We start from the raw sequence: 13,762 nt of genomic DNA, 5'->3' as shown, positions 1-13,762 counted from the left end.
ACCACCTTACCAACATTCCCCTTTCAATATAACACCCAACCCCTACCCCCGTGATACCCTCTGTACACCTGCAAAACAATCCGAGAAATCCAGTGAAAGAGAGGGGGAGATACAAAGAGAGGGGGAGCAGGCGTCGGGTTCCGGCGAGATGCGGTGGCGGCAGACGGCAGCGCCGTCGCTTATAGCGGCGGTGATAACTGTTTTTGTCCGATGGGTTTCACCGGTAAAGAAACCCCTCCCCGTTTCTTCCTATTTCGTTTCTTTTCTGTTTTGTGACGATAACGCTGATGATTTCTGATGATGGCTTGATGATGCCTGATCTGAAGTGGGTGTTGGGGTTTAAGGACCATGGGAGGTAGGAAGGTAAGATTGGCCAGGGTTTGTTGGAATTGGGGGGAGATAGGAGGTGGGTGTGGTCGGAGATAGTGAATTGGTGGTGAGTGGGGGTAGGGGTGTTGGGACGGTGGTGGGGGTGGGAGGAGAAGTAGAGGATGAGGGTGATGGAGTTGAGGTTGTCTGTATGTGTGTGAATCGGAGATCGAGATGGAGAGATCGAGAGGTTGGGGGTGGATGTAGATAAACTCAAAAAGGGTAAATGTCTGTATGTGTGTGAATGTCTGTATCACTCTATATATATATAATATATAATTAATTTTATTTTAATATATTAAAAGAGTAAATTAAAATGACCAAAATGTCCCTGCACAAAAGGACAAAACAATCAGGTTTCAACACTTAAAAAGAGGGTTTTTGAAATTTGGACTAAAATGGCAACAAAACACAAACCTCAGGGACCCAAATTTAAAAATTTTGAATTTTGGACTAAAGTGGCAAAAGTAAGCAAACCTCAGGGACCATTTTGGCTATTAACTCTATTTATAAATTTAGTCTCTAGCATCATTATTTGTTCACACTTGTCAATCATCCAAGTAAAATATCAAATTATCCTTTTAGCATGTTTAATCTCTTTAAAAATATATATAACTTGCTAATATCAGTTAAATTCAAAATGTGAATAAATGGTATATGTTTCTTCTTTTATAGATCCCTAAGCATGTTTAATCTCTTTAAAAATATATATAACTTGTTAATATCAGTTAAATTCAAAATGTGAATAAATGGTATATGTTTCTTCTTTTCTAAATCCCGAACTCCCCACCTCTTCTTCGACATTGCCAATCGTCATCGCATCGACTACAAGCTGTTCTCCCTCAGCTTTTTTGACATCGCCAATCACCATCGCATCGACTACAAGTTGTTCTACCTCAGCTTATTTAACGATGCACATACTCAAGAAACGGTCTCATGTTGCGATTGTTCCTTTTCAACAACATACCATCCCAACGTCTTCCGCAACGAATACCTCCCTCTCCCAAATAGAACACTTACTCTCTAAAAACCCTTTTATCATGTGACACTTGCAGATAAAAACCTAAACATAGAAAACAGACAAAACAGGATGCAATCAAAGATTTATTATTACAACTTTAATAGTGAACACAGCTGATAAAAAGAAATAACATCATAATATTAATAAAAAGTTTGCTTTTTTATAAAGGAATCATTTATTTATACATATGTAAACATTATACAAAATGTTGAAAATTGTTCTTTCCCTGTAGTGCATTTCAATTCTAACTTTTCTCCGCCATAGCAAGTGTACAACTCAATTGTTCGAAATTAATGGTCTATAAAACGGGAACAAAATTTGCAGGTCATCCAAAAAACAAAAGGAATACACTACCTAAATAACAAATATAATTTCGACTCTTAAGAATGTGGTCACCCGTAGACTCTGTGGCCATACCCGTGTACTTCTTTCTGTTTATACAGCCAAACACGTATATACCCTTTCATGTATACTTTGATGGTGTCAATAAGAACCTATTCTCCATGATCAGCAAAACTGATGCACTGGGATGCCCGGAATATCGAGCTAATCGTTTAACGGATAGAATTTAGATCGAAAACGTGAAAGAAGTTTCTATCCTGCAAGTGTCCTCTGTCTGTATCCACTTGCATTTCTTTCAGCTAATTTATCTTTTTGTTTTCTCTTTTTGTCCATTTTAGTTCTATATCTTTCTTCCCTTTCTCTTTCGAATATACCTTGCCAATGTACCTCCCCGGTTCTTGGCCATAACCACCTTTCGTATGGGTGGTCACCGTCATCTGCCGCCTCGGCTAGATCTTCATCCATGCTCTTTAGTAAAGTGGAATTGAAATATTTGGTCCACATGTACCCTTTACGTTGTTCTACAGGATGTTGTTCTTCTAGTGATCCTGAATTTGGATCAATGTAAACCATGGTTCGAGCGCTATGGTATGCCCACACGTTCACCAACAGTTCCAATAGCCGACAGTAGCAATGTTGTTTCTGTATTCATAAATGAAAAAGAGTTTTAGAAAATAAAAAAAAAAAATCTAATCAACAAAACTTGACACCTCTAGATTATTGTGCATTTTACTAGAAAACACTTTTTTGTACAGTATTTTAGAAGCACATATTAATACAACTAGGGGTGTAGTAACCCATGCATTCTGCCGGGACGCGATTGGAATTCGCTACGTATCACACCCATAACAACCAATAAATAATTCGTAAAATTAAACAAAATGATATTCAAATGTGTTAATGTTATTTGTGTTGTAGCTCGGCCCTGAACATCAAAATAATAAGAAAAGATAAAACAATAAGCTAAATAACAAAGGTAAACGTAAGAGAAAACGAAATCAAATCGGTTGGTTTCAATGCGCACTCATTATAGCAAACGAAAAAAATAATAAAGTATGTCGTAAAGGGTATTCTGTGTGTGTTCAATTCGTTTAAAATAATTCAAAAGTTAAAAGTGGTTTTTCCGTATCGGTTTCGTTCATTAAAAAAAACTAAAACTCAAAAAATTAAAGAAAACACATGTTAGCCTACCAAACTCAAAAAAAGGCGCAAGTTAGCAAGCCTCCAAGGCTCATGTTATCATGTTCGCACTATTCAACTTCTTTTCTTTTATATAGATATAATAAAATAATCTAATATATTTTGAACTCAAAAAATGTGTATGCAAAAACGAACACTTCGAAAAATTTCTGACCAGTATCACTTTTAGCTTAAATAATTACATTTGACCCATTGAGAGATTGAACTTAAAACCAGATCGACCCATTCTTAGTTACCTGGCTCACTGAAGATCCTAAAAGGCATTCAGTGGTTGCACTTGCATTCATGTGCAAACTGTCGAGAGAATCAGCAAACATCCTGTAATAGAACCAAATGAATGAGAACTAGTCGAGATCATTTGGATTCAATTTGCTTACAACGTTTTACTCAATATTCATTTTTTAGACAACGTCTTACCTGGAAAACATCATGAATTCTAGGAAAGAAGGGGTTGACATGACCCAGCTGTTCAGTGAAGACCAGTGACCGCCATCTTCAGGCATTGGTGGAAGGGCTTCGACATACGATGGCAACGCATACATCCGACGGAAGGCATCCTGAAATGCCGTTCTGCTTGCAACAAAAGGAAAGCACTTGAAATAAATCATGCGAGGATCATGAATGTCATAATGGGCTTTAAAGATCAATGTACCTGCAATTTCCGGCATTTAAGGTGTCACACATAGACCAAAATGTTAGAGCATCATTGCTCCTTGCAAGTTCACCATCCATGTCTACACGTGCCCAAAAGTATATTACGTCTCCTCTGTTTTTCTGATGCACTGTTCCTTCCAGAACCCTTTCAGCTTTGGAGGACAACGATACCTAAAACAGAGAGATTTAAAAAAGAAAAAAAAAGACCCACATGCAAATACACATGCCCATAATCAAGGTGATTGGCAGATAAAAAAATCATTTCGCAGGAAACATTAAATTTAATATATTAACTAACCCTACACAGGCCTGATTTCTCCGGACGACAAAGACATGAATATGCTAGAAAAGTTAGTGCCAATACGCATACATGAGAAGTAGACGTACAATTTCGACCAATTTGTTTATGACTGGGTCAATTCAGATTATGATAAGCATACCAGATAAAGAACTGCTAAAAAAGGAAATAGGGTAAAATGTCTTCTCGTCCCTGAGGTTTGGCCACTTTTGCGACTTTCGTCCAAAGGTTTGTTTTTTCCGCATATGGATCCAAAAGGTTTAAAATCTTGCCATTTTCATCCAACTCGTTAACTCCATCCATTTTTCTCCATTAAATGAGGGGCATTTCCGTCTTTTTAGACATTTTTATTAAAATAAAAAACGCTATAAAAAATAAAGATCCACCTCTGTTGACTTTCTCCCCACTCAAACCGTTTAATCATCACAAAAAAGAATGTGTATAAAGACGAAAATACCCGTGAACTAACGTTAAAAATGAATGAAGTTAACGAGTTGGATGAAAATGGCAAGATTTCAAACCTTTTGGATCCAGATATGGAAAAACAAACCTTTGGACAAAAGTCGCAAAAGTAGCCAAACCTCAGGGACGAAAATAGCATTTTACTCAAGGAAATATATGGATGCCAAATGGGTCGAAATCACCCAAGGTGTACTTTTTAGGCATAAAAACTCCCAAATCGTTTCTCAAGAGATGAGATTATTATTAAAAAGTATATGATATTTGTAATCGTACTTGGCATGCTGATTATCTGTAACAGAAGTTCAAAAGCTTTGTACAAATAGTGTTTCGGGTAAACCCATTGTACGAAAAAGTCGAAAACTACTCGTTTTGACCCGTTACCCAACCCGCTGGACCCGCCACTTTGCCATGAGGACATATCAAATTCCGACAAATTGTATAACCTACCTTCCTTGCAGCAGCACGCCATGATTGAAATCCAATCCAAGGTCGCTTGTGAACATTATCCAATCTATTTGCAATAGAAAACATGCCCCCCATCTCAAGAAGAACATCTCGGTAGTAAGTCTCGTTTAAAATGGAAAGCCGCCCAACTGCATCCACGTCATCTGATCGCAATCTTCTAGATTTTGTAGACTGATTAACATACAAAACTAAAACCATGAATAAGAGTAGACAGTGCTAATGATGAAGAGCAAGAACCGGGAGTAACTTACAAGACTTAACCCACGGTACAGGGAACCATGGTGAAGAAAAGGCCAAGCCCCAGCTCCATTGTAAACCTCGTAAATGCATAAAGGTTGGCCTGTTCTCTCTAGCTCCCCTTCATCCCTTTCGTTTGCTTCAAATTTTAATTTATCGGCTTTTTTAGCATCACGATATAATTCCTCCCATACACCGTAGCTTTTATCTGTTCTTCCCTCTATCTACATGAATTGGAAAGTGATGCCTTGCTTAGATACATTACCAATAAAGAAAAAAATATAGTTTACAAAACAAATGAAGAGTAACGTACATGGATGGTCCTTGTGGTTAACCAATATTTTGGATTTGGTCCCTATCTTTTCAAAAGTACACGGATGGTCCCTGTGGTTTGCACTTTGTAACACATTTAGTCTCCAGCTAACAAATCTAGGGACTAAATGTGTTACAAAATGCAAACCAAAGAGACCATCCGTATACTTTTATAAGGCTAGGGACCAAATCAGAAATTTTGGTCAACCACAGGGACCATCCGTGTACTTTACTTACTAATGAAGCTCTAGGCACAAGAAAAGAGGTAGCAAGATGGACGGGTCAAATGGGTTAAATAGCCGGTTAAAAGGTAGGTTGTCCAAGAAACACTTGGTGTGACATATTTGTACTTTTTATAAATAATTAGTGTGTTAACTATGTTTACAGAGAGTCAAAAACACCATTATTACAATAATGATGTATATCATTAGATAATGACTATAAGAGTTTGTATTATGCACAAAGACTAGACTTTAGACAACTTTCTACTACTTGGACACGCACCTCTTTTAGCTAATTTATTTTTTCAAATCAACTAGTCTATGCAGTTAAATGTCGGTGTTATATGACTATATTATGATATATCACCGGTATGTCGGTAGCGGTCAGCATGCAAAATTTCGGTGTTATATATCGGTCGGAATATCAGTACCGATATCATCGGTGCTATTGACTGGTATATCATTGATTTTCTTGATATCAATACCTTGCTTATAAGTTCTACCATTCGTCTTTCTTCTTATTGCTGCTATTAGTGTTTTAAGTCTTAATTGTTAATTGTTAGTGTTAGATGTTAGTGTTTTAAGTCTTAATTAGTTCCTACTTGGTACAACTGTTAGTGTTTTGCAAGTTACAAAAGGTTAATTTGTTAATGGCAAGAGAGTATACTAAATTGTTGGTGTTAAATTGCTACATATATATATATATATATATATATATATATATATATATATATATAGGACAAAGATCCGTTAGGAACCACCCTTTATTGCGAGAACCGCAAGAACCAATGTGAACACAACCAAAAATGCCTAAAAATAGCTAAAAAAACACACACAAAAAAAATTTAATATTTTTTATATAAAAATCGTTACTTTTAGTAGCCAAAAAAAAAATTATTTTTTTTTTAAAAAAAAATTTGCTACTAAAAGTAGCGATTTTAACATAAAAATATTAAAAATATATATATATTTTTAGATTTTTTTTTTGATTTTGTTAGATTTTTTTTTGATTTTTTTAGATCTTTTTAGGTAGCGATTTTAACATAAAAAATATTAAAAAAAATTAGATTTTTTTTTATTTTTTTATATTTTTTTAGGTTTTTTGGGGGTTTAGTTTTTAGCTTGGGGGGGGGGGGGGGGGTGTTAGGTTTTTGTTGGGTGGGGGTTAGGTTTTTTTAGCTACTTTAGGTTGTGTTCACATTGGTTCTCGCGGTTCTCGCAATAAAGGTGGTTCTCGCATGAACCTTACCCTATATATATATATATAGGAAAAGTGTAAAATACATTACGGCTTAACGTACATCACGTACGACAACGTGCGTGATTATGTGTATAACGTGCGCTATTAATGTTTTCATCATGCGTGATTAATGTTTTCCAACATGCGTGATTTGGGTTTTTTACTTTATAACGTGCGTGATTTTCAAATGAACGTGCGTAATTATCTGTCGTACATGATGTACGTTAAGCCGTATTGTACGTTAACTGGCCTCTATGTATATATAGGGTTAGGATCGTGTGAGAAACACTAGGCTAATTGAGAAACTTAAGAAGCATTCTAGACCACACATTTTTCCTAAGCTTTTCGTAATATACACATATGTATAGTTTAAAATTGACTATATACATATGTGTATAATTCAAGATTTGACAATATACATATACGTATATAGTCAATTTTAAACTATACATATGTGTATATGTGTGGTCCAGAATGCTTCTCAAGTTTCTCAAATAGGGTGTACTTCTCTTAAGATCCCTACCCACCGTATCCGATTTTTTACCGCTTTAACTGCATAAATAGTAAGTAAATTGGTCGAGATTACCACCTCTAAAAAAATCATACCTCCTCTAACTCTACTCTCTCGGTTTCTTCCAAAGTATCAATTTCACTTAAACTATCCCAGTCCAGTTCAGTTAGATTATCGTCTAGCATGATCTCAGATTCATCCTGAAATCCTGTTCTTGAATCCAGCGAAGGTGTCATATGTTCCTCAATATCATAAACAACACTTGTATTTCTTGTATCATCCTTCAAACTCAAATACGTCATATTACCAGACCAATGATCGGTTTCCTCTGAGAATAGATCCCATTCCCATACTCCCTGTTTCGGTTGAGAAACTACCCCTGGAAGAATGGAATCTGATGGAAGTATAAGAACATGTTCTAGAAGTTTCATATAACCGTCAATGCAGTCTGATGCTTGCATGTTCTTAGCAAGAAGCTTCCCTGAAGAAGCAACCCTATGCGCATAATTTGATAGTTTTCCGTTGGATGTTAGAAGTTTAAAAGCTTTCATCAACTCGTCAGGCTCGTCTTTTGAGAAAATAATTCCATGTTCTCCATCAACAACCTGGGGATTCGAGAGATCTTTATAGAAAAGAACAAAAAGAAATCATATTTTATTATTTTAAGTTTTTAACCTCACCTAACCTAGATATACAAGTACACAACAGAGATGAATTATTACGTGAATATTATATTAACTTACATATCTTCTTATGATGGGATAATCAGGGGCGATTACAGGAACGCCAAATGTCATGGCTCGGGTGATTAATGAAGGAAAGCCTTGTTCATCTTGAGAGGAACCGTATAAAACAATATCGGATATCAATAACATCTCATCCACATCACCATCTAAACCATAGTGTCCAACAGAATCACGACGAAGATCCAAATGACCGGCAATATCCTGTAAATATTTCATCATCAAAACTCATATCTTCATGCAAAAAGAATTAAATACTAGACTATAATTAAATTTATCACATATGAACTTTTATATACCACAAATATTAATTTATTAGCAGATGCAACATGTAGGGCTGCAAACGAACCGAACATTCAGTGAACAGTTCATGAACTATTTGGCGGGAAATTCGTCTGTGTTCATTCGTTAATTAAAGGAACGAACACATACAAAAAAAAATCGTTTATTTAGTTAAATGAACAAACATAAACAGAGGCCGCGTTTGTTCATTTATGTTGGTGAACGTTCGGTAGCGTGTTCGTTTATGTTCGTTCGTTTGTGTTCGTCTATGTTTGTTTGTGTTCGATACTTCATTAGGGTTTTTTATTTTATAATTTATTTAAATACTACAAAACTCCCTCTAATAAATAATATATTTAATAATATTAGTGTATCGTATGTTACATATAATATATGTTCAATTGTGGATGTTTCTATTAATGAATACTAGTTTATGTTTGTTTGTGTTTATTTGTATTCATAAACGTTTGTTTGTGTTCACTACCTTAAATTAACGAACAACCACAAACGAACACGAACAAGTTCATTTCCTTAATGAACGAACACGAATAGAAAATCTCATTCGGTAAGTGTTCATGAGCAGTTCGTTAACACATTTATTTCCTTAATGGACAAACACAAACTAAGCCATGTTCGTGTTTGTCCGGTTCATTTGCAGCCCTAGCATGTATCTTCTCCTTAATCTCAAGAACTTTGGTACTACTAGACTTAAATTTCAGATAGCAACCACCCAAAAGCTTTTAAAAACAAACAGAATTATTTCTTCTATGATAAGGTATCTTTATATTATGCAGTTACGAAAACAGAAAATGTGAGATTAAATTGTATACCTGTAAAGCATCATTATAGACACTACTAGAGTTCCCGCATACGAATAAAAATTTGAACAATGGCCTGACATCGCCGTCCCTAGCATATTTGGTCAGCAAAGGACCTAATTTATGCATTGCAACTGCATAATCCCAAGATAGCTCATTGTAGAAGAAAGAACTCCCAACAACCAAAACGAGCATATCATCGTTGCCAAAACCGTTTTTAACCCTTAACTGCGATTTGGAGTGGGCTTTTAGGTATCTTTCAGCTGCCCACACATCTATTGGTGATCCAGGAATTACAAAGAAGTTTCCAGTGTCAAGCACACTATATAACATCTGATGCATAAAGGTAAGAATGCCAAAACTATATTTAAGTCACGTAACGGTTATTGGTTGCAATAATTACAGCAGCAGTGTAGGATAGGAAAGTTTACCGGTAAAGAATAATCAGGAAACACAACCACATCGGCCCTTCTAAAAGCATTCTTCCAATATGCAATTAAATGTCCCCATCCCATTTCTTCATAAAAAGGAAGACGATTTGCCAGGGTATCTTCTTCAATGATCCAGATAAGTTGTACAGAGCAAAAGGGCTCCTGCATAAGGCTGCATAAATATAAAACTTACAATTTACAAATCATAGTATCTACAAATAGACAAACAAACTCGAATTTGCTTTCACTCGTTCAGGAAATTTCCCATTGTTATATATTGTATCATAGAATATTGTCTAAAATTCTACATTGTGTAATCCACATGATGAAGTTCACAACAAACTTTACTCACTCTCAAATTATAACAGGGTTGCATGAGAATCAGCAAATGTTTAACTAACGGTAAGGTAAACGTGTGGCAATCACAATTAACAAGTTCACAAGAAAATATGTTAATAATTCAGATAAAATTCCCCATACCTTAAAATAGCATCATGTGCTTCTAGAGAATTTACAACAACACCATCAAATCTGCAGCAATAGAGATAACATAAGTTGATTCTATCTTTAACATAATAATGAAAACTATATGGTACAGAGAGAAGAACACGAATACACTACAGGTTCTGTTCAAATCATAGCATACTGTTGAGATTTGAGAGTGCATTGAGGAGAGAGAGAACATACGTTGACCAATCTATATGACCATAATTTTCAGGACTTAATATTGAGATGTGGCCAATAGTCTTCTCCCAGATTGGTTTTGTTTTGCTATCCTCTGTAGCATATATCTGCATAATAAAAAAAAAGCATTAAAAAAACAAAAGTGATTCAGAAATCTACTTCCGCAAGTTTTATACCAATAAACGAACAAACTAGTGTAGAAAACTAATACTCAGCTAAGCACCAATTACAAGTGGAAATCACTTCAATAATCTTATCAATCAAACATTACATTTCTTCATATTCCATATGGAACACTTAGCTCTACATACGGATTTGAAAGGAGAAAAAAACCAAATGTTATTTACTATGGCCTATCAAAAGTCAAAACAATGAAATTACACATACAAATACATAAATTTGCTGTCACCTCAAGATAGATATACAAAAAGCGAAAAGCATGATGCTAGAGTTTCAGAAAATAACCTGAAGCGTGTAACCCAATCCACGCAAACTCTTCATCAGGGTGAGAAGCATCAAGGAAGATGGATCATTCTTCATGTTTCCTACGATCTTACAATAATCAAAACAAGGCACTCTGGTAAATACGTGATCATGAGTGTTCATGAATATATATATATATATATAGACACACACATTTATTCTTTCATAGCAAATATGCCTACTAGACTAGAATCTGTAAAGCAAGGTAAAAGTAATAACTCCCAATGAGAACATCAAACAATCCCAAAATGTTAAGTTATCTGGTAATAATAGCCGAAATAATACCAGCTATATATGATTCCAGTATCCAGTAAACCTTCTTAACTACTGCTCTTATAGTATTATGTGATTTCCAACACATAAATAGGAGATGCAAGAGTTCAAGATTGACATCATTCTCTTCATTCGACATTTTAAACGCAGAATATATCTCTATGGATAAATTTGCTACTAACATCCATCAATTCTAAATTTAAAAAAATGTTTGGTGCGGAAAAAAGCACCTACCAATTCACTAAACCACTATATCCATTATCTATAGTTCTCAATTTCACTCTACCCATCAAACCCCCACAGTATGTACCGGACTAGAATCCGTAAAACAAGGTAAAAGTAATAATCCCCAACAAAGACATCAAACACTCCCAAAACGTTAGATGATCTATTAATAATAGCTAAAACAACACTAGCGATATACGATCCCCAGTCTACAGTAAACCTTCTTAACAACTTCTAATATATGATTTGCACAACATCATTCTCTTCGCTCGACATTTTAAAACACAGAATACAAACCTAAAGATAAATTCGCTACTAACATCCATCAATTCTAGATTTGAATACATGTTTGGTACAGAAAAACTACCTACCAAGTACCAACTCACTAAACTACTATGTTCATTATTTATAGTTCTCAGTACAGAGTACCTTCCATTAGTAGGTTACAACTTACAAACATCACAAACAAAAACCACAACAATAGTCAGATTCTCAACAAACATATATACTTTTCATCTAATTAACCATCAATAGAACTAAAAACAACTCACAATTGCAAGCCGAGGCGATCGAACTCCAACCCTAGCCATCTTCCTCACATCTTCACTCCCAAAACCGTTCTCACTCCTCCTTTCAACAAACTTCAACGAACTACCGAACTTCAAACCGTCACGCACACTCCCCCCAACCACCTCACCACCTTGACCGAACACCATAGCACCTATGGAGCTCTGCAACACCATAGACACGAAGGCAAAAGCAAACACAACAATCAACATACACAAGTAGAACATACTCGTTGCCCTAACTGAAAACAGCTTCCGGTAGAGAACAGATCTGGCTCCATAACCGTGAGATCGGCGCCGATCCGATAATAAGCTCGACGCAGAAGATGTTTTCGTAACAAGTGTAGATGCAGATTTAGGGTTTCTCTTCAGCCGGAACCGGTCTCGTATCGGATATGAACCGGTTCCGGTGAATTCGTCGTCGCCGTCGTGTGGACTCGGCGAGTTTTGGCCCATGGTTGAGATGTCTAACCGAGTGGACTCAGTTTTAGCATCGAGTCACTGTGCAGAGAAAACAATGGTGAAGAATATGATGATGATTGTATAGATATAGATACAATGTGCGTATGTATTTGTATTTGTATGTGTATTTGTGTGTGAGTGTGTGAGGTTTGTTGTTTTCAAGAGTGACGGTGATGAGATCTGAATTGTTGTGATGATTTTGTTTTCTTTTTATGGGTTTATACGCGTTTTTTGAAAAGGGGCGAAATTAGCATATGTTTGATTGTTGTTGTCTGAGTTTAATTTAAGGTTTTTTTTTTTTTTTTTTTTAAGGCGAACTTCATTAAAAACCGACCCACCCACAAAACGGGGCAGCCAAACAAACAACAAAAAACAACGGTTACATATTAACAAATTTACACCAGTCGGACCAAGACAAAGACCTTAACTTAGCTCTATTTTTCGCCCAAATGAAGCCACATGATCTGACTTCCGAAATAACGTCTTCCATCCGGGCCGCTTTGTTGTTGAACCTGATGTTGTTTCTCAGCCTCCATAAACTCCAATAGCCAATTATTAACAGCCCGTGAACGATCTCAGCCTTTTTACCTAATAACCTCGAGTGCGACTTGAGCTCCAGGAGATCCTTGAAGGAGAAAAAGAACATATCCGGGACCTTACACAAAGACGACAAGTGCTGCCATAGGACCGAAGCAAAGCTGCAAGCTGTAAAAACGTGCTCAACTGATTCAACATAGTCCGAACAAAACGGGCAAGACTGATCCTCTAGGAAAATCCCTCTTCTAGATAACGCCGCAGCTGTGGGAAGTCTATCCATCTCGGCCCTCCACGCGAAGATGTTGCACTTAGCCGGGATCCACTTACACCATTCTAGAATAAAGGATTCACTAACATCTCTACTCGCAACCATCATCTTTTTTATCGAACCCACGCTGAAAAAACCATCTTCAGACCCAGCCCACTTCCATCTATCCCGGTCACAAGATAAGGCCACCGTGTCCAAAACTGCATACAGCCGAGCCAGCTCAACTACCACCTGCCCCGACACCGGTTGTCTCCTCCACTCCCAATTTTTGGTAACCCCATCCGAGGATCTGCATAACCTTTGGCTGACTTTACACCTTTTAAAATTCTCCAACGCGAAAAGCAGAGGGCACAAGTCTTTGAGTAACATATCCCCTAACCACGGGTCTAGCCAAAAACTAGTTCTTGTACCATCCCCGATGACACCTTTGAAGAAACGTCGGATCGGAATACCATCAATGGTAGTTCTGGAGAGCACTTTAACAATATTCGACCAAGGGCTACTCCACCCTTTGCAACTTGGCAGAAAATCCCAGTTTCTCCTTGTAGAGTGCAGCGCCTCCACCACCCTTTTCCACAACGAACTATCTTCCGTCTTAAAACGCCACCCCCACTTGGTCAAAAGGGCTATATTAATAGATAAAAGTTTGGACAGCCCT

At 36.6% G+C, this 13,762-nt stretch overlaps 1 protein-coding gene across 2 annotated transcripts; it reads right to left on the bottom strand.

The window, feature by feature from the left end:
- Positions 1-1,530: 1,530 nt before the first annotated feature.
- On the bottom strand, positions 1,531-12,523 carry LOC110872424. 2 transcript variants are annotated; one of them, XM_022121216.2, is made up of 14 exons: positions 11,823-12,523; positions 10,756-10,842; positions 10,294-10,397; positions 10,087-10,137; positions 9,607-9,778; positions 9,188-9,508; positions 8,076-8,279; positions 7,428-7,937; positions 5,063-5,272; positions 4,794-4,982; positions 3,585-3,757; positions 3,350-3,502; positions 3,169-3,250; positions 1,531-2,374 (listed from the first exon to the last, which is right to left on the bottom strand). In XM_022121216.2, exons 1-14 carry the CDS (start codon positions 12,291-12,293, stop codon positions 1,985-1,987), a joined length of 3,117 nt encoding a protein of 1,038 aa, XP_021976908.1. In that variant the 5' UTR covers positions 12,294-12,523; the 3' UTR covers positions 1,531-1,984. The 2 variants fall into 2 exon arrangements, with proteins under 2 accessions (XP_021976908.1, XP_021976909.1); XM_022121217.2 differs by having other exon boundaries at positions 10,756-10,835; positions 11,823-11,960.
- Between the last annotated feature and the right edge of the window lie 1,239 nt (positions 12,524-13,762).

This window comes from Helianthus annuus, chromosome 8 (assembly GCF_002127325.2).
Source record: "Helianthus annuus cultivar XRQ/B chromosome 8, HanXRQr2.0-SUNRISE, whole genome shotgun sequence".
Lineage (NCBI taxonomy): Eukaryota > Viridiplantae > Streptophyta > Magnoliopsida > Asterales > Asteraceae > Helianthus > Helianthus annuus.
This window is presented reverse-complemented; position numbering and strand designations above follow the sequence as displayed.

Bases quoted from the DNA above. Each gene is read 5' to 3' on its own strand.
- LOC110872424 (XM_022121216.2), bottom strand. From the start codon at position 12,293: ATGGGCCAAAACTCGCCGAGTCCACACGACGGCGACGACGAATTCACC. The intron at 10,138-10,293 runs GTATGTTCTCTC...CTATTGCTGCAG, and splicing joins GGTCATATAGATTGGTCAAC to ATTTGATGGTGTTGTTGTAA. The intron at 3,251-3,349 runs GTAAGACGTTGT...GTTCTATTACAG, and splicing joins GAATTCATGATGTTTTCCAG to GATGTTTGCTGATTCTCTCG.